This window comes from Terrapene carolina, unplaced genomic scaffold (genome assembly GCF_002925995.2).
Source record: "Terrapene carolina triunguis isolate 2854851 unplaced genomic scaffold, T_m_triunguis-2.0 Scaffold97, whole genome shotgun sequence".
NCBI lineage: Eukaryota > Metazoa > Chordata > Testudines > Emydidae > Terrapene > Terrapene triunguis.
The window spans coordinates 9317380-9343252 of NW_020664448.1; the positions used below are offsets into that span (position 1 = coordinate 9317380).

At 42.8% G+C, this 25873-nt stretch overlaps 1 protein-coding gene across 2 annotated transcripts in view; it reads right to left on the minus strand.

Moving 5' to 3' along the window:
• Window positions 1-25873, minus strand: part of DLG2 (discs large MAGUK scaffold protein 2) — a 581213-nt gene that overhangs the window by 355437 nt on the left and 199903 nt on the right. For both annotated transcript variants that reach the window (XM_026651698.2, XM_026651699.2), the window contains exons 7-8: window positions 17031-17175; window positions 13926-14067 (exon numbers count right to left, since the gene is read on the minus strand). In XM_026651698.2, coding sequence (XP_026507483.1) covers window positions 13926-14067; window positions 17031-17175 — 287 coding nt within the window. The remainder of the gene's footprint in view (window positions 1-13925; window positions 14068-17030; window positions 17176-25873) is intronic.

Here is a 25873-nt window from a genome sequence, read left to right on the forward strand (position 1 = left end):
CTAATTACACTGAAATCATAAAAGTAGGTGACCATCACTTCTTTCTTTGGGTCAAACATCATGCCATGCAGAGAAGGAGAGGTGTGGTGAATGCTATGTTATTCGATAGTAGGAAACCATTACAGTAAAGCACAGTGAAGATAAACGTTCAGTGAAAGACCATCTACATAAACATTTAAATTACTCTCATCACCAGATATCTGAATGCACACAGTCACTCCCATACAGCCCTATAGAAATGAGTCACATCTGGTAAACCAAGCAATTTAAATGTTAGTATTCTTCACTCTGACAAACTGTCCTAAGTCCCACTGGAGTGGCAGCATAGCAGAAAACTGGAATTTGCTTTAATGAACCTTTTCAAATAAATGTAACACTATTAAAAGTGCTCAGTTCACAGCACTGGAATATTAAGTCCTTTATTTATTTACAGGTTTAACACAGACAGTGACACTGAGTAGGCCCACAATATTCCACCAATAATCCTGACTTGTAGACACAACTTTTAGGGGCAGAAGGGGAGTCCCGTTTCCTTGCCCTTCAATTCTTGTCCACCCTACCGAGAGCATAAATCAGGACATCAGTTAATTCATTGTGGTCAATATACGGGTAACTGCAAGAAATGTAATGGCCTGTGTTGCACAGGAGATCATACTAGATGATCTGCTGGTCCTTTCTGGCTTTCAACTATGTATCTATAAACTCCCATTGTTTAGTCATGCTTTTCTTTAAAATAATCCAGTTCTTACCAACAATTTTAAAGACTACAAAAATTTTCTAGGTACCTGTTCATAAATATTTCTGTAAAATACATAATCTTTAAATATAAGATTTTCTTTCAGTCCTGAAAACCTCTTCAATAATACAGCATTTATGCTTATATGAAATATACCATTTACATTAAAATTACGGAACATGTTACTGTAATTGAAATAGCTATGCACAATTGTTATTGGTAATTTAGCACAATGGCAGACGTAATTAAACTAACAGAGGGTCCTGTGGCACCTTTAAGACTAACAGAAGTATTGGGAGCATAAGCTTTCATGGGTAAGAACCTCACTTCTTCAGATGCAATAATTAAACTAATTCGCTTTCTTGAAATATTCAGACCAACTCTAAATCTTGATGTTATATAACACTATTTAAGAATTAAAACGTAGCTGCTTTGGTATTGTTACTATTTTTACTGAATTTAATGTTGTGCTCACAAGAGCCCTTTAAACAGAAGATGATAAATATTTTGGAGTGTGGTAGCTCAGAAAACTGTCTGGAGGAAGTTTAAGTAGTGCAACAAGAACACCTCACACATACTCACCTCTCCCCTGCTCCCCCCCCCCCCCCCCGTAAAATCTTCTGAAGGATATCAAGATGCAAATGTCTCGTAACAAGAGCAAATGCATTGGGCTATCATATCAACTAAGGCAGGACACTATTTACAGCATCTCAACCCCTTTGTGAATGTTTTATGTATCCCTTTGAGCTGCCATGGTCCCCATACCAATCCATTTGTTACTCCACTAGCAATGCCTCCACACTCTGAGCAACAGCCATTATTGAGAATTATAGCATCAGAAGGAAAATATAACCTTTAATGTAGCTCTACTCTGGAAAATGACTATGCAAAACTGGCACCTTCTTGTTCAACATATTGGCTCCCTTTGAGTTTTCAAAGTAGTATCTGTTTACTATAGTGACAAACATTCTTTATATTTTTACTTTTACTCCACTCAGCAGATTTGAGGAGCCAACTAAGCTGACAAGGGGGTATAGTGGTAGGATTCTTCATTCTTGTGCATGAACAACAGAATTGTTTATCAAACTGAACCAACTACACCTGCACAAATTCACCCAAAACAATCTGCCTGCACAGGTGTCACTGAAGGCATAATTTGGAATGAGACCTTTACTATGTGTGAGATAAAAAGAACTCATTTTAGCTCTTAAAGCATGTTGAGTTTGCAAGCTTGCAGACAGGCAATACCACATTCAGTCTGCCAGAAAATAAATATGCCACCCTACAATGCTATTTTCAGTCATTTTTCTGAATAGAAATGTACTTTGATTATGATGGAGTCTCCTGTCCATGTCGACATACAAAGATTCAGCAAACACTATAGGTGAACATATATACGCAAGAACGGCAAACACTGATACATGTCGGACAGACAAGATTACCCATGAGCATCGCAGGCTGCTGTATCCTTGATTTTGTCATGTTCACATATTTCACATAAGGTGTTAATGCCTTGCATCAAAGTGGTTATTGATGACATGACAAATCTGCCATCATCTTGATCTGTCATGGGCTGTTGCTTCCCAGTTGCTGGGGTCAACTGGACATGCTTTCACATTTGACTTCAGTGTGTCTTTATATCATTTGTACTGGCCACGATGAAAAAAGGAGCTTTACTTTAGCTGACCATAAAATATGGCCTTGGGTATTCTCGAGTAGGCCATGCTAATGAGATGCTCAGATTAATGCAGCTAAGTTTTTATGAGCATGCTTTGAATGCCAGACATCGACGATGATTAAGAATTCTGATACTGGGAATCTTGTCCCACCAATTGACACTGCAAACAGACCAGAGACAGCACATACGGACCCGATCAATATGGTGGCAACGTGTTGTCCATGTCTCACAACCATACAGAAGCATTGCAAGCATGACCGCCCTCAACAGACATTTAGTTTAGTGCTTATTTTGATGCCCCTATTCTTCCAAAGTGGTGTGAGAGCATTCCAGATGCAGAGCTAGTCTTAGCTATGTGATGGGTAATCTCATCCTCAATTGTGGCATTCTGTGACAGTTCACTCCTGAGGCAGCAAAACTTCAAGGACTTGAGAGGTGCACTTTTGATCTTAACAGGGAAGACATGCATATCCCCTGGCACAGGTTTTCTTTAGGTTGACTGTAAAACCAACATGATTGCATGAGCAAAGCGGTCAGTTATAAATTGAACATCATCAATTGAGTGAGCAGCCAGTGCACAATCATCAGCAAACAAAATCTCCTTCATGAGTAAATCTGCCATTTTCATGTGAACATTGAAGCATTGCAGATTGAACAAAATCCCATCAGTGTGGAACTGGATAAATATTCCTCTGTCAATGTCATGAAATGCATCCCTAAGCATAGTCCAAAAAAAGGATGCAAAAGAGCATGGGAGCCAGTCTGCAACCTTGTTTGGTGCCACTGGTCACCAGAAAGGACTCAGATATCCCACCATTTTCCACCACACCGACCCTCATCCCATCATGGAAGGACCAAATGACCGAAATAAACTTTGCTGAGTATCCAAACGTGAACAAACGTTTCCAAAGACCCTCATGACTTAGAGTCAAAAGCTTTAGCGAAGTTGATGAAAACTGCTATTTTGTTGCTGGCACTTTTCCTGAAGCTGAAGGGGTTGTGAAGGTCATGTCTATAGTGCTCTGTCCAGACTGAAATCCACATTGAGAAGATCACATTTTAAATCAAATGTGAATGTACATATTTTAATTATATTCAATTTATTATTTGTATTATTGTAGTGCCCAGGACCCCCATTCATGGACCACGATGACTCAATTTTGGTAGGCACTATAAAAACACAAAGACACTCCTGCCCCATTTAAATGTAAGACAAGAAACCACATACAGATATGGACAGATCAATGGGGGGAACATAAGGAAACAATGAGAGAATATTGGTCAGCATGATAGCAAGTGGTCTCAGCACACCAACAGACGAGCCATTTGTATTTAAGTTCACTAAACAGACTAATAAAGTAACACTAGTTACAGGGCCGGCTCCAGGCACCAGCCTGGCAAGCAGGTGCTTGGGGCGGCCGCTCTGGAGAGGGGCGGCACGTCCAGCTATTCGGCGGCAAATTCAGCAGACGGTCCCTCACTCCCGCTCGGAGCGAAGGACCTCCCGCCGAATTGCCGCCGCGGATCGCGATCGTGGCTTTTTTGGTTGGTTGGTTGGTTGGTTGGTTGTTTTTTTTGGCTGCTTGGGGTGGCCAAAACCCTGGAGCCGGCCCTGACTAGTTAAACAGGTTTGTAGCGGGGTGGACACCAGCTCCTGCCATGAAGGGCTTAAAACAGCCCTGGGAGAAGGCTGTTGCAGGGGGAAGCAGCTACTAGGCTGACTGGGGAAGTAGCTGCAGCTGGGCCACGCTCCAATCAGGCCCAGCTGGCCCTATAAAGGCTGGGAGCCAGGAGCAAGGACTCAGTCTCTCTCTAGCTGTAGAGGGAGATGGGCCTGGCTGCAGGAAGCTAGAGACAGAGTACCTGAGTGAAGCAGGGCTGGGGAAAGGCTGGGGAGCTCCTAGCAGAAGGCCAAGGAGTACTAGGGGTTGCAGAGGGCAGCCCAGGGGTAGGCCAAGGCAGCAGGTCCAAACCCAACCTTGCCAGTGATGAGTAGACTGATACTGCAGTCTGCCCCAGGGCGTGGGGCTAGACAATGACTGGCAGTAGCCTTATACTGAGGTGAGGTGGGAATAGTGGGTGGGGGTTCCCTGGGGAGGGGAGACCCTAAGACTGAGAGGTTACTGCTAGAGGGCAGCACCCCAGGTAAAAGGGCACCGGGGTCCAAGGAGGGACACAGGGGCCGGAGGACAGGCAGATCACCAGCCTGCAGAGGGCGCTCCGGAGCTGGAACGAGCTAATTCCCGGAAGTCACCAGCAGGAGGCGCCGCAGGGGTGAGTCCGCACCTCTACAAGGTTGCTAACAAGTCTGAAATTAACTTTTAACTTCACCTTTAGAATACATCACCATAAAAAACTCACCATCAATTTAATACAAATAAGTTCAAGAATTTTCCAAGTGTAGTAAGTGGTGGTTTGTATACATTATCTATCTTCTGCCCTCTTTCAATTCCTTATGTTTGATCCACTAGCAACACAATATAGAGTACCTCAATTTAAAGTTTGTACACCTCTACTCCGATATAACGCAACCAGATATAACATGAATTCGGATATAACGCGGTAAAGCAGCGCTCCGGGGGGGCGGGGCTGCGTGCTCCGGCGGATCAAAGCAAGTTCCATATAACGCGGTTTCACCTATAACGCGGTAAGATTTTTTGGCTCCCAAGAACAGCGTTATATCGGGGTAGAGGTGTATTAGGAATTGGGATAAATTGAAATTTATATTTATTTCAGTTAAAAAAAGAGAAAAGTGGTAAAGAGTTAGAGAAATAGAAAAGGAAAATCCAAAATGTACATTATGCTAGCTTTTTTCTGGAAAGACTCCTACAATAGTTTGTCAGCTTTCCTATTATAACCTCCTATTTTCATGAGTCTATAATTTTACCATAGTTGCAAACATATGCTTAAGGGAGAAGCAATGTTTTAGTGCTTTGTGGAATAGATGGGATGCCTCACTCCTGTTAACAAGACCATGTAAACACTTTTTTTGCATTTAGATTCCTTCCAGTTTTCAAAAGAGATACTTTATGCACATTGATAAACTGCATAATATTTATCCAGAGACTCTGGGCAGATTTATTCTCCCATGTATATTTTTCTATGTTTCAATCAACATTATCTACACTGCAGGGAGAAAGCTTAGTGATATGCGTATCAGGTTTTAAACATCTAAACTCCAACACATGTTCAAATCCCATCAGTGCTGATTCAGTCCTTAATCCTTAGAGGTAGAATAAATGGTAATTGTGCCGTATGAGTCAGTTTCAAATGAGAGCTTAAAAAACAAATGTCATCAGTTCTACACGTAAGGGCAGAGGTCTATGCTAGCATCCTGGCCAGAATTTCCATTCCCAACACAAATTATTAATGTCAATGATCATTTGAAGACAGAGGGAAGATAGTGGTTGTGATTTAGAAGCCAGAAGGAACTCAGAGGAATGGTACAGCTTACAGCTGATGGAATGTTTGGATAATGCACAGTCCACTTTTTCTTCTTTGACACACCTTTCCCAACTGGAGGCACCATGCAGAAGTAACAATTGCTGGTATGATCTGTTGGCTCTCTCCAAATCATTGGCACTGCAAAAGGCATAGATTTCATTTTCCTGTTCAACCACTGGCGAAGATTTGTTGCACAAGTGTTGCAGCATATGTGTGGGGCCCACCTCTTGTCCTGATCTCCAATTTTGCAGCCAAAAGAAAGGTGATAGGCTTTCTTAACCATAGTGGTTATACTGCGCTTTTGTGATGCAAAAGTCACTTCACCACAAACATAGCAGAAGTTATCTGCACTGTTCACACAAGTACGAGGCATCTCTGCTCACTTTGGCTAAACAGAAATGTGTCCCTTTGCAAAATCAAACACTGACAAATAAGAGAGCATGACACTGTATGATTTCTAGAGCTGATATAGGGCAATTTGTTCACCAGAGTGATGTAAGCTTCATTATGATTGCATCATCCATGACTTCTAGGAATAACATGATGCTATTCATATCATGTATGACGCAATACCAGCTTCAGATTGCATCATTCATTGTTTTGCCTAAAAAGCAAGTACTGTCCAAACCCAGTCATAGATTTATTCATAGATCCAGTCAAAGATATATTTTAGTCATTTCTGGTTTAAATTGAGATCCCTTCCCTTTATAACTCACTTATCCGCCGCCATTCCCAAGTCAAGGGTCGTATATACTGACCCAATAGCATATCTTGAAAACTAGAGCCAATCAACAATTTTAAGCATCATTTTCGTTCTCAGTGACCCAGAATTAGTAAAGTTTGATTACATTTATTTCAGAAGCATTTTGGCTGTAGAGCAGTGTAGTAGGCAGTACTACCAGCCCCACCTATATTTAGAGTGATACATAGTTTACCCATGTATTTGGGAGTGGTGATATGCTGCGTTTTAGACAAAGTGGTGCTTCAGACTGTCCTACCCTAGTTCTTCAAAGGTACTGATTATGCATCATATTTTTTTATAACTGTATCAGCTCAATTCTATTTCATCATATTGCAAGACCAGGTCAAAAAGATGTTATAGAATTCATTACATGAAAACACTGTCTACATTATACCTTGATCTGATTCACCTAGGAAATATGAATTTTGATTCTGCTTCTTCAAGAATAATGCTAATAGGAAGTACAGCTAACTCCCTTCAGCGATATATACCCTTTTAAAACATGTGCAGTGTTTTGTCAATAGATGGGCCAAGTCAACTCATTAAAGATCCCTGAGGAACAGTTTGTAGATTCTCATTACTGAAATCTGCAAGTCTTTTTTCCTGCTTTATTTTTGTGCTCTACTAAAGACCACAACAATGTCAGAAAATGGTTATATAACAGATTTTATACTACATTTAGTGATAATGTTTTAATTATGAGCAATCAAACCTGTGCATTAAAACAGCATTAAAGTTGATTCTACAAGACAGTTTGATAAATTATGTCATGTAGCTTAATCAAGTAAACAAGAAATGGCTGTGCAATGCCACTCTCAATAAAGAGAAAAATTCCCTGGAGCCTTCAATGCAATGCTCCCTCTCCCTCCGCTCCCAAACCAGCATTCTCTGCTTCACAAAGATGTTATTGTACAAAGTTACATATAAAAAGAAATCAAACATGCATTTCACAGCAAAACAGATAACTCAGATGGGTTTTTTTTCATGAATTTTTAATATCTAGCCACAGCTAAGTGTTAACGTGAATTTTACATCAGCTGCAGCACAGCAGCTTGACGTACTGGTTGTCAGAAGTTAAAAAGAAGGTGAAACACAACATAAGAGTTCTTTATTTTTCCGGACTCTTCTGCCCGTCTCTCTTATTAAAGGCAGGAAAAGTGAACATCTGAGAACTACAGAATTTATTAGAATGTACTTTCAATTTTCTAAAAATAGGGAGCCAGATGTCTGCTAGAGAGCAAATAGTGATTTACAGTTCCCTCGAAGTCATTAATGACCAAAAAAATAATAATAATAATCAGGGCCAGATTGTGTCTTTTCTTTCAGCTTAATAGAAGCATTTTTAAAGAGCAACATATCTGCAGAATTTTGAAGATTACATTGGTAGTTATAGTTACTGGCATGTGTCTTATTCACTTCTGGTCACATAGTCCACTAACCTAAAATGTGACAATGATACCATAAAGGACGAAATATGCAGGAAGAAAACTGTAAAGTCACCATCGCTGGCACTATTTAATATTTAATGTCCAACAAGAATATGTGTAAAAAATAAAATTGTGCCTTAATTGGTGCCATTTTGGATCATGCTAGCATACAAAACTAAACAAAGCACAGTGAAAGGAAAACATTCAACATCATTACACTGGTGGCTCAGGTGAGCTTTGCTCTTGCTTTATTCACATTGCACTGTAGCTAAGTTAATTTGTTGCCATATTTTTTATTAAGAAGAAAAGATTACACTAACTACTATGATTTAAGTGTTTTAACGATCATGCCATTAAATGCAAATTTCATCAACACACAAACTATTTGTTGTCCAAAAGTACAGTATACACCAGCAAAACCTGGAACAGCCCACAAACAGGGGGACAAATCAAAACAGCTTTAAATGCCCAACCATTTAAAATATACAACAGAAATATTATGACAATGAGAAAGTGAAAGAAAAGAAACGGTTACCTACTGTAGCTGTGGTTCTTCAAGATCTGATGCAGACATGTATTCCACTTAGGTGTATGCGCACCCAGTGCACCAGAGCCAGAGAAATTTGACTAGCAGTACCCATAGAGGGGTGGCACTCACGCCTCTTGGCCATAGCCCCACCCCTGGCTACATGAGACAGTGCCCTCCTCAGTTCCTTCTCATGAAACATCCAGAAACGAGACTGTGATGCAGAGGGGATGGAGGGTGGGTCATGGAATACACATCTGCATCACATCTCGACGAACAACAGTTACAGCAAGTAACTGTTTCTTCCTCTTTGAGCAGATTCAGCTGTGTATTCCACTTAGGTGATTCACAAGCAGTAACCGCCTAAGAGATGTAGCTCAGAGTGTACCTAAAGAAGGACTGCAGGACTGCTCTACCAAAGCTTGCATCAGCCCTGGAAGACGCGGTTATGGCGTAATGGTTCATGAACGTATGTATCGACAACCATGTAGTAGCCCTCCACGTGTCCAGTGCAGGAACGTGACTGAGGAACATTATGGATTTTGCTTGCAACCTCCTTGGATTAGCTCACACCCACTGAGGGGGCGTTGCTGAAGCTGTTTCATATGCAATCTTGATGCAGGATGTTATCCATTTGGAGATCATCTGTGAAGAGACTGCTTGACCCTTCATGTGATCTGCATATTACACGAACAAATGAGGCGAAGCATAAAAAGGTTTAGCCCTATCCAGATAAACAGCTAGGCACTGCCTGATATCTAATGTCTGGAGACGCTGCTCTTCTGGAGATGAAAACAGCTCAGGAAAGTACACAGGTAAACATACCACCTCGTTCAAATTAAACTGAGAAACCACTTTAGACAAAAAAATTGGATACAGTCATAAAGTCACTGTCTTTGGAGAACTGTGTGTAAAGAGACTCTTCCATTAGAACCTGCAGCTCACACACTCTCCTTGAAGAGGTTATCACTACCAGGAATGCAGTTTTCTGACATGAGCAGAAAGGGACAAGATGCCAGGGGCTTGATCAGAGGTCCTATTAAGGCCACTAGCACTGAATTAGGGTCCCACAGAGGAACTGGCTCTTGGACCAGAGATGTAGACAAAGGAGTCCTTTTAAGAATCTTGCTACCATGGCACTGGAGAAGATTGATCTTCCCTGAACAGGGGGATGAAATGCCAATATCACCTCCAGATACACTTTCAATGAACTAAACAGAAGCCCCAACAACTGAAGGTGCAGCAGGTACTCCAAAATATCCTGGATAGAGGCGTTGGATACGTTGGATTCTGCGGGCTAATGATCACACTGAAAATTGCGTGAGTTTAGCTGAATAGGGCATCCTGGTGGAGGGTTTGCATTAAGGAGGATTTGTTGGACAGCTGCCAAACCCTGCTCTTCCTCTTCATTCAGCCATGCAGCAGCCACGCCGTGAGATCCAGGGAGCTGAGTGCATGATACAAGGTGCAGCCTTGGTTCTGAGTCAGTAAGTTGGGATGGGGAGGAAGCGGTATGTCAGGCTGAATAGACAGTGTGAGAAGGTCGGAGAGCCAGCACTGTCTCAGCCATTCTGGGGCCATGAGACTGAGCTTGGCCCGATACACCTTGAGCTTGAGGAGGACCTGAGGGATGACTGGGATTGAGGGAAAGGCGTACAGGAGAGCTGACTGCCAGCAGAGGTGGAAAGCATCGGATGATGAGCCTGGACTGAGGCCCCCTTCAAGAGTAGAACAGATGACATTTCCTGATGTACCTTGTTGCAAACAGGTCGATCATCAGGATGCCCCAAGCTGCGAAGACGACCTGGAGGACATCTGTCTTCACAGACCACTCATGACTCAGGAAAAAATACCTGCTGAGATGGTCCACGAGATGATTCTGAACCCAGGCAAGTGAATGGCTATCAGAGTAATGTTCTCCTCAATGCAGAATTGCCACAGCCTGATCGCCTCTCAGCGGAGCAAGGTAGAGTTTTCTCCCCCTTGTCTGTTCACATAATACATTGTGGTGGTATTGTTGGTAAGTATGTGAACCAATGAGTCCCTGACAGTCCCAAAAAGCATGACATGCATTATAGATGGCCTGAAGCTCCAGCATGGTGATATAGACGGAGGTCTCTTGCTCCGAACACAACCCCTGTACTTTCAGCAACTGCAAGTGTGCCCCCCAACCCATCAGGGAGGCGTCAGTAACAACCAACTTGGCTGGTGAGGGCCAGACAAAGGGAACGCCTTGGAAAATATTCTCTGGATGCATCCACCACTGTAAGGGGTCCAGGAACAGTGGAGGAAGACAAAACAGGTCTGTACAACCCCCAGGACCACTGGGTAGCCCTGGAGTCGTGGAAGGAGAGTAGCATCTTGTCATTTTTGTCCGAGAACAGTGTTTGGAAAAGGCAAATCCTCAGTGGCTTGATGGACATTAGGGGCAATGCCCAAATTCTGCAGCCAGGAAGCCCGCCTCATGATGACTGTGGAGGCCATCACTCTGATGAGGTGTCCATGATGTCTAACGCAGACAAATGCCCGAAATGCCTCTTGCAAGGCCTTGGGAAGCTGGTCTGCAAACTTTGATGTAGCTGTTCAGTTAAAAAAATCTTACTTGGACAGCAGGCTTGCTGGTTAGCAATTCACATCTACAAGGAAGAGGAAGTGTAAATCTTCCTGTCCATGAGATCCCTTCATTTAGAGTCCCTATCCTTGAGGTCTTAAACCTGCCCCGCAGAGCTCTGTTGTTCACCGCAGTTAAAACTAGGCAATTTTGGGCTGGATGGTAGTAAAACCCCTCAAATCCCAGCATGGAATGAAATAGTGCTTTTCCATGTGCTTAGCCACAGGCACTATCGAAGCCGGTGTGCTCCAGAGGGCCTTAGCCAGTTTGAGACGTGCATCATCGATAGGGAGGGCGACTCTCCCAGGGTCTGATGAAAGACTTCCATTAAGAAACTTCCAGACCAGCTCTAATTATGAACACTGTACAACAGTATCCAAGTTCACATACTGTTGCCCATCCCAGTAGCATCTGAGTGCTTACCATTATTCTAAAAATGGCAACATTATCTTCTTCCATTCTATCAGGTAAGAGTAAATGCTTGAGTAGCATTAAGATATTTTTGTTTGGTTCTGTCACGCTTATGAGCCTCTTCCTACTGGATGACAGTTTTATGGTTCCAATGAAATCTGCTTGTCATGGGAGGTCACTGCTGCAGACAGAAAGCCAATCTCTCAGATTACTACTGCCAATATCAAAGAGGGCTTTGGTGCCCGACCTAAACTGAACACTATTCACTGGGGATCCAGTACAGAGAGAACACTGCGGTGCTCTGATCACGGCAACCCTTGCTGCTCAGCAGACAAACTGCTTTGTTTTGTAACAGTTGTTGCATTTCCCAAATAGTACAAAATGCAGGTTGCTGCGAACACCTCATTCCAGCCCCTTTTTCTAGGGTGAGACACTTCATTCTTAGATATGAGTTGTAGTTATCAAGCATGGAGGTGATGATTAAGCAGATCACCGTGGATAGGTCTGCGTTCAATAGGATGGAGTGTAAACTTCTGGACAGATGGAATGGAGAAAAACATGGGGCATTCTCTGAATCCTTCCCCATCCTGTCTATAGCTTCAACTGTTTAAATGCCTCCTCACTCACACTGTGGCTTTTCTCCCCTTTCCCGATTCCTTTCTTGCATCCTCTGTGGCTTCCTAGCCTCCCTAACTCATTACTTGCTCTCTCTGTGGATTCTTTACCTTACTCAATTCCCTTCCTAGTGCAGCTTCCCTCCCCAGGCACAAGGATGCTGGAATCGATGCTGTTACACCAGGGCTGAATTTAGCCCCATACATTGCATTGCCAAGAACTAGGTATGCAGGGTTCCTTGTTACTATATCACTTTCTTTAAATACACAGGCAGCTTAGAAATGATGTAACTGGTACTGATCCATGCAAAGCTTTGATCCAGAATTTGATGAAATACATCTTTTAACTGTTAACTAAAAATATCTAATTGGATGGAAGAAACTCCTATAGGAAAACAACTCATTGGGTTAAATTCAACTTTGGTGAAACTCCTACAGTACTGAAAGAAGCAGGGAGTTCTCAGCACACTCAGCCAAGGAAAAGAGAGAGCAGCAGGAGGCTGTTGCTTTATCCAAGCTAGGGAGAGGAGGTGTGTTTCTCCCACACTTTAACCCTTTGTTAAAAACAACTGTCACGAAGCCCTCCAAATCCAGCTGCCACACAAGTCATGTAGTTTAAGGGACCTTAGAGACATACAAGAGCACACACACAATGAAATGAAACAGAAGTTAGGGGCTTGATGCAGGAATTACTGGATTGAGGTTGTTATCCTGTGGTGTGCAGGTCAGTCACAATTGTCCCATCTAGCCTGAAATGCTATTAAACTATGAAAACAGAAGAATATTGAAGGAAACAAGTACAATTTTCATCCTGTCATACTATAACTCATTTCATTTCTGTAGTAGCCTTTAAAGAGGATGGCAGGGTGAGCAATATTCTAACCACCCTTCAAATAAGAATGAAATATAAATTGTCTCAGCAGCAACACTTAGCTGAAATACAGGATATAAAGAAAGCACCCCCCTCCCATCTGCTTCAAAACCAACTAAATGGGTAAAGCTCTGCTGTCTCATTTCCACATAATACGCTCAGTCCATTTATTGCACCAAATACTCCATTGCTGTTATTTACCATAGCATCATAGAAAGATAGAGCCAGAAGGGACCTTGGGAGGTCATCTAGTCCAGTCCCCTGTGTTGAGGCCAGGCCAAGTAAACCTAGACCATCCTTGGCAGGTGTTTGTCTGACCTGTTCTTAAAAACCTCCAAAGATGAAGATTCCACAGCTTCCCTTTGAAGACTATTCCAGTGCTTAACTATCCTTATGGTTAGAAAGTTTTTCCTCATCTCTACCTAAATCTCCCTTGCTGAAGATTAAGCTCATTAGTTCTTGTCTTGCCTTCAGTGAACATGGAGAACAATCAATCACCATCCTCTTTATAACAGCCTCTAAATTACAAATTGATTGTTTAGTAATTTGTTCCAGTATCTTTCCAGGTATCAAAGTTAGGCTGATTGGTCTATAGTTCCCCTTTTTAAAGATAGATACTATATTTGCCCCTTTTCAGTCCCGTCCTCCATGAGTTCCCAAACATGATCGCTAATGGTTCCAAGATTGCTTTGGCTAATTCCTTAAGTACCCCAGGATGAATTTCATCAGGCCCTGCCGACTTGAATACATCTAAGTTATCTAAATATTGTTGAACCCATTCTTTATTTTAGCTTGTGTTCCTTCCCCCTTGTTAATATGCATTGCAGTCATTACCAAAGGCAATATATAAAGAAAGATATCTGACCTGGTATAGTCGTCCTCTACAAGCATGTGCTTTGGAATCGGTGAGTATCTTCCTGGTGAGATAGGAGCCAAAGACGCCTTGTACTCTAAAGTGCCATTGTTGCCAGAAGTGAGTATATGATTTTCCATTGGTGGAGAATAAGCTGATGGTTAAAATAAGCAATTGTAGTTAGTGACATTCACATTTGGTTTGGTTGTGATGGTATTGTTTTCATTTAAGCACCAATAATGTGTTTGGTGCTGTACAAGACACAAAACACAGACAGTTCCTGCCTGAAAGAGTGTAAAATCTAAACAGGGCAGAGAAGGAATGAATGGCTAGCATTTTGTTTACTCACTCACTTTGTGTGGAGATTAAGGAAGGAGAGGATCTTTAGGAGGGATTTGGATGAGAAGGGGATGGCTTGGGAGACAGAAAGCAGGAAGGCATTTCATGAATAAATTCATGAATGCACAAAGGAATGGAGATAGTTGTAGGAGATAAGTAGATGAAAGGGGCATTTGAAGGCAAAGCATAGATTATAATTTAGGCAGGGATTATTCCAAGGATCATAGAGGAGTTGGGATCCCACTAAACTGAATTTTCAGTGCCAATTTAGATTGCATCATAATTTAGATCCCAGGAAAGGTTGTTAAGAAGAATGAAAGCTAATATAGATATGATATATGCTAATGATTAACAAAGACAGTACTATGCTGTTTGATTGTATTTTGCTTTGGGTCTCAAAGTAATGGTGATGGCTGGAAATATGTAATAATGGCTGTGACCAAATCTCTAATCCATGTAATCAGAGGAAAGGAAATACTAAGGAGGAAAATCAAAGACATGCTTTTGCACTGACTTATGATTAATTTCCTTTTGAAATGGAGGTGTTTAAACTTTCTAGTCATAGTTTCAATCCATTCTTTAGATGGTGAAATATTAAATATTTTAAGACCAAATGCTTTTATAGAGAAAGGTTATTCCTTGCTAAGAGACAAACAAACTTGTATGCACCCACCAATTACTGAAAGTCTTTTCAAGCTTCTTCCCCCCTGGAATTTCTGACCACTAATAATAATATCTAACTCTTAGATAGCACTTTTCATCAGTAGATCTCAAAGCATTTTTACAAAGGAGGTCAGTATCATTATCCCCATTATACAGATGGGGAAACTGAGGTACAGAGCAGTGATGTGACATCGCAAGGTAACCCAGCAGGTCAGTGGCACAGCTGGGAATGAAAACCAGGTCTCCTGAGGCCTATTCCAGTACTCTATCCATTAGGCAACACTGCCTCCCTAATCTTGCTCAACATCATGTGCTGCTTCACTATTTTTGAAATATTATTTTGGAAGACCAGATAATTCAAGGAATTAGTAAGGTGCTAGTGAGTCTTTTTTACTTCTTAGTCACTGGTAAGAAATCAGCCCAGATTAGTCGTTTACAAATACCATCACCAACTGTTGGTTGATTAGTAGCGTCTGCTAAATAAACAGATAGTCTAGGTCCAGGTCAGTGTAATATATAGATGTGCATGTTACAAAACCACCAATGCAGTTATCACCCTTTTACAGGCCTTGTGAATAGAAAGGACCATGATTAGCTGGTCCTGCCAGATCAGAATTGAGGAATAACGATGCAGAAGTGCAGATGTGCCTAATCTTTTACTTTTATAGGGAACCTTTGTCTTTCCACCCCTTTGCTGGCTTTATGGCCTCTGGTGACAATTGAATTTTTGGAAACTTGCTAGCATGAGCTGGGGTCAGTTGCTGAGACCCCCTACTCTCCTTATTTTGCAAGCCAATCAGATTGCCTCCCGGCTCATCTCTCTCCTCCAGTGAGAGACTCAGAGGGAGCTTAAAGCCAGGGAGCATTTACTGACTAATTGGCAAAAGGAGGGAATCGGCAGCAGTCCAGAAGATGCACCAAAGTGGCATGGATTACTCCTGCCTGCTGGCCGGGAGAAGGGAAGCTGAGCAGAAGAGCCTGGAGCCTCAGTGACAAAGTGCCATCCCAAAGAATGGGGTACTGGGGAGGGGAGGACTACATGCACATTAGGAAGGGATGCACTGAGTGCAAGAGGAAGCACTGCCGCACGGTTGGGTGGAGAAGCAGAGGATGGATATAAATAAGGGAGCGGATGGATAGGGAGCAGAGGGGCATTAGTATGCTGATGTGTGGGGATGTAACTGATAGATTTGGAGGGCAATTATGTAGCAGGACAATCATTTTATGCTGGATGCAAATACTGTATAAATTACAAGTCCAGTGAATGCAAATGGTCCTGCTTTGAGCAGCGGATTGGACTAGATGACCTCCTGAGGTCTCTTCCAACCCTGATATTCTATGATTCTATGAAACGTCATGTCAATTTTTCCTCAGGCTTTTTGTTTGGTGAGTCCATATATGCCAGTGGCGGCTCCAGGCACCAGCACTCCAAGCGCGTGCCTGCGGCGGCAAGCCGCGGGGGGCGCCCTGACGGTCCCTGCGAGAGTGGCAGTCAGGCAGCCTTCGGCGGCTTGCCTGCGGGAGGTCCGCCGGTCCTGTGGATTCGGTGGCAATTCGGCGGCGGGTACGCCGAAGCCGCAGGACCGGTGGACCTCCCGCAGGCATGCTGCCAAATCCGCGGGACCGGGGACCTCCTGCAGGCAAGCCGCCGAAGGCAGCCTGCCTGCCGTGCTTGGGGCGGCAAAAAAGCTAGAGCCGCCCCTGATGTAGGCAAGTCTTCTGCTGCCTGTGTTGTACCTGTCCTGTGGACTGAGCACTCCTCTCTCCACATCTGTTAATCCAGGACCTCTCAAAATATTACATTGACGTAAAAATGTTTTCCCCTTAATTGTTACAAAAGATACAGTGTACCTGCCTAAAGTTCAACAATAGCATTCTGGAATAAATTTGGTGGTGCAGTTATCTTGTTAACACTTTTTGCAGCACAAGTCCAGAATTATTTCAAATATAACATATCATGACAGTATCATATCTAAATAACAGTTCCATTTTTCAGCCTTCCAAGCCCTTGTAAAAGCTTCGCTGATGTCCTGGTATTTGTCTAGATTTGAAAAGTCTAAACAATCACTTAAAACATGATATCACATATGAAATAATATGCAATGAGGCACTTACAGTGAGTAATATCTGGTGGGCCATAAGGGTCAGTCATGTAAATGGTAGTGGGCTTTCCAACTTTTAGATAAACTACATCCGATGTGTTCTTCAATATTGCTACTGCCTCTTCATGAGTTACTTCTTCTAAACTGTAATTATTTACCTTAAAGGAGAAATTAGACAGATGAGTAAGGCTGGATAGATACAGAAGAAATATCCATATTATCTGTACAGTTATCAATGATGGATTAAGAATTGTAGACAAAAGGTGCTGCAGATTATAGAATAGTAACATTATTATACAATAAAGAAGAAAAATCAGATTAAGGTATTTTCTTGGCCCACCTATCTCCTATGTCTTATTTAGCAGTATTGGCAATCCCCAAGCTGTAGTACCATAGCCCAGTGTAAAGTGCTAGATATGCCATTGTGTCTGCTCCAGTACGACACTACCAGGGTCATCATTAGCAGAAACATAACAAGAAACTGAAATAGCTTAATAGCGAACTGTGCACCACAGGATGCAGGGGATAGGTATACATCAGAGCAGCCACTTGTGATATTGATTATCAGCATCTGGTTGTTGGCAGTAAAAGCCCAAACCACATTCTTATTAACTACTTGGATACTTGATGCTGCTGCACCCATGCACTAGTTCCTAATGGGACCTCATAAGTGAGTGACACCCTAAAATCTCTTTTCCCATTAACTTAAATGGATAGTTGGAAAGTTAAGCAGGGGAGGAAGGGAGACAAAAATAAGAGACTACTTTGGAGAGGTGGGGAGTGAACAGCGGCAGCTGTGGAGTTGGGAAGGGAGGGTTTGAAGGTGAAAAATGTGACCGTTTTCTGGAGCTGTAGGTAGAAAGACACTGAAATAGTGAGAGGGTAGGTGATTATAGACACAAGGTGTGGGCTTGATGCAGAGAAATATATCAGGTGCACCAGGGCATAGCAAAGAGGAGTATAGACAAGGTGGGGAAGGGAATTGTGTCAATAGGAGCTGCTAATCTAGATTACTCCTCTAGAAAAATTTTATGCAGGAGAAAAGGTCTTGTATATTTAGAGGCATGAGCACTCTACTGCATAAAGGTACTTCCTATTATATTCATGTGCAAGGGAAATTAATTCATTAGGAAAGGGAACCAAGATATATTATTCATAATGAATCATGTTTATTACAGTAGTGCCTAGAGACCAACCAAGGATGGGGCCTCATTGTGCTAGGCATATACACAACACAGACTAGTAGACAGTCCCTGTCCGGAAGAGCTTACAATCTGCACTGACAAGAGTGCCACAGGCTATTGGGAAAGGGGCAAGGATAGGGATATAGATCCATATTGATATAGATTTCATGCAAATGACTGGTATGCAGAAGTGACTGCTATTAAATCTCTCATGCTTATTTATATACTTTAAAAAAGGGATTCAAACCCTGAAAAATCAACTTTTGACTAATCTACGTAAGCACTGTTCCTGGCACAGCTACCCTCTTGTTTCCCTTTCCCTACATCCTCTGGTACATACCTTTGTGTTTTGTCTTAATTCAGATAATAAATTTTTTGGGGGAAAATCCTAAAACCATCATGAAATTGAATAGAAAGATTCCTTAATGTGAGATCTGTTTTCATTTTCAGATAGGCATGATGAGACAAGTGTCATGTTCGTATTAATTGAAGTTTGTAACATGGAGACTCAGAGAAACCATAAAGAAAATAAATACATCAGTCAAGACAAGTGAGATAAAGCTACAAATGAGAGTTTCACAAAGCAAACTTGTTGGGGGAAGCAAAACACGAAGAAATGGTCAGAACTATAAGGACATGCAGATTGCCACTTGCAAAAAGTAGTTGGTCACAAATATTTGCAATACTTTTGTTTATCCTCGTAACAAATACACTTCTACCTCGATATAACGCGACCCGATATAACATAAATTCGGATATAACGCGGTAAAGCAGTGCTCTGGGGGGAGAGGGGGGGCGGGGCTGCACACTCCGGTGGATCAAAGCAAGTTTGATATAATGCGGTTTCACCTATGACGTGGTAAGATTTTTTGGCTCCCGAGGACAGCGTTATATCGAGGTAGAGGTGTATGTGAAAAATATACATTTTGTTCTCTCTAACTATAGGACTCTTCAGAATGCTTGGAACACTGATTAACACTCTCTAACTATAGGACTCTTCAGAATGCTTGGAACCCTGATTAACAGTGTTTGAAGAATGAAGAAAAGGTTAAACAAGACTGAAATCAGCCAACATCCCATCCTATCTATTAGGATAAAAGCTATGTCTACACTACGAACTAGGGGTGTGATTCCCAGCTCACATACATACACTCGTACCAGCTCAATGAGAGCTAGCACACGTATAAATAGTAGAGTAGCCACAGTAAGACAGGCTGTAAGTACATACCCATGAGGTTCAGGTGGGTACACTGCTGTTTATACTAGCTCTAATCAAACTAGCACAAATACATGTATGTGATCTGGGAATCACATGCTTAGTTCATAGTGTAGACATAGCTGAAGTCTCCCAGCAGCACACCCTGTCCCTAACAGGCATCTATACAAAATGTACTACACAGAAAATTGGAAAACAGTCCTTTTAAGGTGCTTGAAATTTGTTCAGCTCTATCCATTATGTGTTTGGCACAGCGCATAAGAAGTTTTTCATTCAATATGTAGACTAATAGCCTCTTTCAGATTTGAGAAAAGCTTTTGTTCTCCATTGCAGAATCATGAAATCCAAAGAGATGTGTGGCCTCTTGCTATGCCTACTGGGTAAGATCAGTGATCAAACTAAAAAGGACTCCATTTCAATCCCAGTAGTCTTTTCTTGCATTAAACAGCTCTGGCCCAGTCTGAGACAAAGATTTATCATTATATCAAATATGTACCATTAGTGTGTACTGCACTGGAAACTGTTTCTTGTTTTTTCTGTCAAGTTCTTAGCCACGATCTCAGACCTTTTCCTCCCACAGAAGTGCAGTACTCCCAGCATCTAAGATAATTGGACCGGGGGGAAAAGTGTGTTGCCCTTCTGCCAACTGGTAGCAGACTTTCAGGGCCTGCTAGGTCAGTTTCTGTCTGGAGCAGAAATTGGTGCTGTCAAGTCAGGTATTTTCATAGTGCACCTTATTTCTACAAAATGCAGATAAGTTTTATTTCCTTTCACAGGGATGATAACATATAGCACATAGGCAACTCCCTCTCGCAGAAACCTCAGCTCAGGTATCTGTGCCGTGCTCTAGAGGAAGTTACCGTGTGCTTCTGTCTCTCTCTCCAGGGCCTCACAGCTTATACTCTGTGCTCCTTTTTCTCCCTCAGCCCCTTCACTTTTCATCTAGAAAATCTCCTGTCCAATGCTGCTCACAAACACCATATGACTTGGAAAGGTGGGTCTGAGCATCTATCTTCCTTTTGTGCAGTGGCTTTGTAATACAAAAGATGCAATCAGACGGGTCTAATGACCTAGAGCAGTGCTGGGCAAACTATGGCCCGCGAGCCGTTTTAAGCCGGCCCGTGAGCTCCCGCTGGGGAGCCAGGTCGGGGGCTGCACCACGTGGCTGGGTCTCACTCCAGCGCTCCAAACCCCTCGATCCCAGCACGGAGCACCCTCCTGCACGCCAAACCTCTCATCCCCAGCCCCACCCCAGAGCCCACATCCCCAGCTGGAACCTGCACCCCTTCCCGCACCCCTGCCCTAGCCCTGATCCCCCTCTGAACCCCTCGGTCCCAGCCCAGAGCACCCAACCCTAATTTTGTGAGCATTCATGGCCCGTCATACAATTTCTATTCCCCGATGTGGCCCTCAGGCCAAAAAGTTTGCCCACCCCTGACCTAGAGTAACTGCACCAAGAGGGCAGTCAAGAGAGTTGTGTGAGCTAAAGAACCCAACTTTGTCTCGTTCTAATGGCCTAGACAAAGGATAGTACACACAATGCCACTGATGATTCTTGGGGTGCAGTTACTCCAGGGTATCTCTGGCTCCCTCTATAGCAAATTTCACCCACCCTGGGTGCTTGTACATCAGTGACCCTTAGTGTGCAAATCATTAGCACCTTTCACTCTAACAGGGGAACAAAAGACTCTCCCCTCCCAAACACTCCTGTTATCAGTTTAGAAACTCGGCATAGGAACATGCTGTACCATTTCTCAATAGCCCCTAGAAGGCTGTAAGTATTAAGATGTCTGTTCTCACTCTCCATGTAAAACTCATGTTAACACTGATGAGAGTTCTGGGTGCATGGAGGGTCCAACTAACTTTTCTATTTTTGCTCCATATAAGAAAGTGACCACTAATAATGAAACTTGAATAGATCTTTCTCCACACAAGCATGAAAACATGCATTTATTAAAATATCTTGTTCTCTGACTCCTTAAACACTACTCAAAGATGTGCATAGTATCCCAGCTTTGAGAAAGAGAATCATCTAGATACCTTTCTATGAACCATTCCACCTACCATTTTCACAGAAAAAGGATGTCATACAGGAGATACAGACTGTTAAGAAAAATTAAGCTTTGGTTCTTCTTTCTGATTAGATAAACAGTTAGATTAATAAGGAGGGATGTATCCCTCTCTCCCCACCCCACCCACTCTCCAAGAGAAAAGGATTTTGCCTCTGTTTCTTAACCAAAAGAACAATGCACCTTATTTTGACAGCATTTCAATTACCACCAAGGTCACTTAACTACGTCTACACTGCGGACCTTACAACGGCGTGGCTGTGCTGCTGCAGCAGGACCATTGTAAGGTGCGCCGTGTAGCTACTCCTTATTGCTGGGATAACCACCTCCAACGAAGGGCAGTAGCTTTGTGGAAGTGCCAGTGTAGACAAAGCCTTAAGCTGCCTGCACTCCAATGGCTGTGGCAGAGCCAATGTATGGTAGGATAGAGGAAAATGAGATTTGAGACATATCAGTCAGAGGTAAGGGAGACTGTGAGGGAAACAGGGACAAAATAAAGTGAGGAGTGTACTGTATGGTCTATGAAGTATGGAAACATTTGTGCAGAAAGGTTGACATAAGAGCTGTGCGGTTCTTGTGCCATCTAAGTGAGGACATTCATGCGCTCTAGAAAGCCAGCTGAAGTGAGACAGCAAATGAGTGAGGAGGAAATTGGATGAATACTAATATAAAGGAGCTTATCTGAGTAGCTATGAAGTGCTGAACAGATGAAAGGAAGTGAGTGACTAACAGGAGATTAGTTAATAACAAAACTCCCATTAAAATTAGCTTAATTGGCAGCAAAGAAGCATGTTTCTGTGGGAACTTGCAGAGGGAGAGAGAATACCTACATATCAGCAGCTTCCAGTGATAAAAGATGGTATCACTAGGTGTAGGAATCAGCAGCCAGGGCATAGAAAGACTGCCACAGGAACTGAAGTTCATAAGTGTGATAGGGAAAACGTGCACTGACAATGCTGGGCATCCTACATAGCCACAAAGCGCAAGCTAGATTTCATTCAGGATAATGAGATGGAGGGACTCAAACAGCAGCTGAAGTCACAAATCTAACCCCCCTGGAGCTGGTTGTTCCTGATAATACCCTAAGGCTCTAGGGAACTCGCACCTGGGCTACAACAGCGATGACCACAGGGGCTCAGGACTCTGTTTCCCAGACTGAGTAGAACCCAGGGCAGAGATAGAACAAGCTGGAAGCTACTACCAGAACCAATCATAAGCCTGATCTCAGAGACAAAAGAGTTTCCTTTTACTTTTGGTTTTGGCTGTTGTTATGGCGGCATGAGTAGAGACAGAGAGAGAAGCATCACAGCATGGGAGGTTCACATTAAACTTCCCATTGCTAACTAAAGGGAAACTTTACACTGCGTTGGTGGTTACGAGGTCACTGAAGGGTGTCAGCCCAGCAGAGACTGACATTATAGAGTTTTGAGCTGCTCCGTTCTGCTTCCTAAGAACAGCACTGCAAGCATTGCTTTGCCACCATTGACTGAAAATAGGGGAAGAACTAAAATAAGATTAACTAAATTGGTAAGAAATAGGGTGACAATAGCAGACCATAACATTAAAATGACAATTGGATGGTAAGGATGAGGCAATTGTTTATAGTTTGATAATGTGGTATGTGTGAAATGTTGGCACACAGTCAAGAAGGGTGAGTTAGCAGTTTTCAGTGGTATGTTAGCAGGCAGGCAAACATAATCTAGGGTCAAGTAAAGGTCACTTCAACACTGCAGGGAGAGGTCAGTCAGTAGGGTTGCCAATTTAGTAATATTTAAAAACTGGACACTCCAACAGGAGTGCTGGAACCTCCCCTGCCCCGCCTCTCACCCCCCACCCTTGTCCTGCCTATTCCCCCACAAAATCCTGCCTCTTAGGCCCTGCCCTGCCTCTTTCCCCCGAGGCCCCGCCTCCATCCACTCCTCTTCTCCCCTTCCCCCAAGCATGTTTTTCCCCACTCACCCACCCTCTTCGCCTGGGTCAGGAGGGAATTGCCTGTGGAGCCAGGGCTGCGAGCTGCAGCCACCTGACACAGGTAAGAGGCGGCCCTGGCTAAATAGGGGCAGGTGCGGGTGATGACCCACTGCCTCCCTGCCTCCCACCCTGCAGTAACTGGACATTGGGTGTCCAGTCAGAAGATCTGACTGGACAGTGTCAGGTCCCCTTTTTTAACAGACTTTCCAGTCAAAAACCAGGCACCTGGCTACCCTATCAACCAGGCATGCTTAGTCCAAAACTAGGTGAGGGTCACCAGACCATAACAGTAAACTGACCATAATACTAAGACTTGTTATGTAACAGCTTTGATTGATAGCTAGATTTAGCAGTGGGTGATTGGACTATAAGAACAGATCAATCAGGAAGGATCTAAATTTGATTGGAGGAAAAGGAAGGCTTAAAAGACTAGCCAATCAAAACAGCTCAAAAATTGTATGAAAGACAGAATCAGTAGGCAAAATTTAGAAAGTTAGGAGCAGAAGAAGAAGAATGAGAAGTCAGAAGAAATCAGAAAAAGCAACCACAGGGTGACAGCAGAAAAGGACCGTGATAGAACAGACGGAGAAAAGAATATGGAGAGTAAGCATGTTAGGGCTGGTCTACACTAGGGGGGGATCGATCTAAGTTACGCAACTTCAGCTACGCTATTCGTGTAGCTGAAGTCGAAGTATATTAGTTTGAATTATCTGGCCGTCCTCACGGCAGCAAATCGACCGTCGCGGCTCCCCCGTCGACTCCGCTTACTCCTCCTGCCGAGGTGGAGTACAGGCATCGATTCGGGGATTGATTTATCGCGTCCAGATGAGACGCGATAAATCAATCCCCGATAGATCGATTACTACCCACCAATCCGGCGGGTAGTGTAGACGTGGCCTTAGCTATAGTGTAAAATATAGATATAAATAGGATTAATGAATATGTGTCTGTATGTTTGGGTTAATAAAAATGTGTCTGTTGTAAATGTTACATTGTTTTATACATTTAATAAATTTTAAGATTGCTGTCAGCGACTGCAGCAACTGACCACCACAAGCAGAACACAGCCATTTAATATTGGGCTAACTATATGTTTATAGTTCAGGTATTTTTAGCCTGTATCCAAGGATTATGTTAAGGGCTTTGCTTATGTTTTTGATGTATGTTTATACTGTATAGGGAAGATTGCTTTTACACTAAATACAGAAAATACTTTGTTTTTGAAGATTATGCCCTGGGTGTCAATCAATTATATCGGAAGGCTATATCTGTGTCCTCCCAAGGGTAGCAAGTCTCAACTGTACTGGGAAGTTGTTCCAAAAAATATTCCTGCAAAACCCCAGCAATTTCTCTAGGGTGGACCCCCCCTTTCACCTTGCAAAAACAGGTAAATGGGTCAGCTGAAGGGAACTTCTGGTAAACCCAGGAAGGGACAATATGTGAGCTATTCTGGGGGGTACTTTGGGTCTGTTTTTGGGGTAACAAGACAAGCAACTCAGGCGACTGAGGAGCAATTCCAGGTCAGGTCAGAGAGCCTCAGGAAGACCCTATTTTCCTTGTGAGTTTTATGCTGGCCAATGATTTACAGCACTGCATCACCCACTAAAGAACTTCTTCTCAACTCACATTCTGCCTAGGCAGGTGCTGGGAGGGAGCTGAATGGTTGGGCCCATTATAAATGTTAGGAGGTAAAGGGTTTAAAGTATTGCTGCTATTTTATTATTCTAGTCACTATTTTTTCCTTATTCCTTTTCTTTTGTTCCCTATACTGAAAGTTCTGCCTGTTGTTGTATTGTTATTTTGGGGATTGTGATAATTGTTTTATTCCTTGTATATTGGACTACACTTCTAGTATATTATTTGGTAGTAAATATTTTCCCAAAGGACAGCACATATTGTATTCCATGCACTAGGAGTCCCCCGCCCTTGGATGGCGGTATCATGCGCCAAGATAAAGAACACAGCACCCATACCCCTGGGGTGAGAGGGCAGAAGCTTCTCCAAGCAGCAGGCAACAGGGAGAAGGCTTAAGCTACCCATTAGGGCTCAGGTTACACAAAGAAACCAGAAAGGTTGAAAATGGATTATTAAAGAAGGAACAATGGAACAAGATGACAGGCTCAAACCACAGATGCAATGACAGAAGATGGAATAAAATGGTAAAAAGGGAAGGGAATAAAGGAAGCCTACAAGCCTAATCAAAGAAGACAACAGTGATGGGAGACATAAATACTTAGATAAAGTTGCACAGGAGATATTTAGGAAGAAATTCCACTTTACATTTAACAACCATTGCACCATTTCTTCTGCACAACCTTATTCTTTCAAATGTAACCACAGGGGCTGTTTAATTTGGAAATTTTCGGGTTCATCTTGAAAAATGTGAGGCACTCAGCAGTAGCTATAGGAAAAGTTT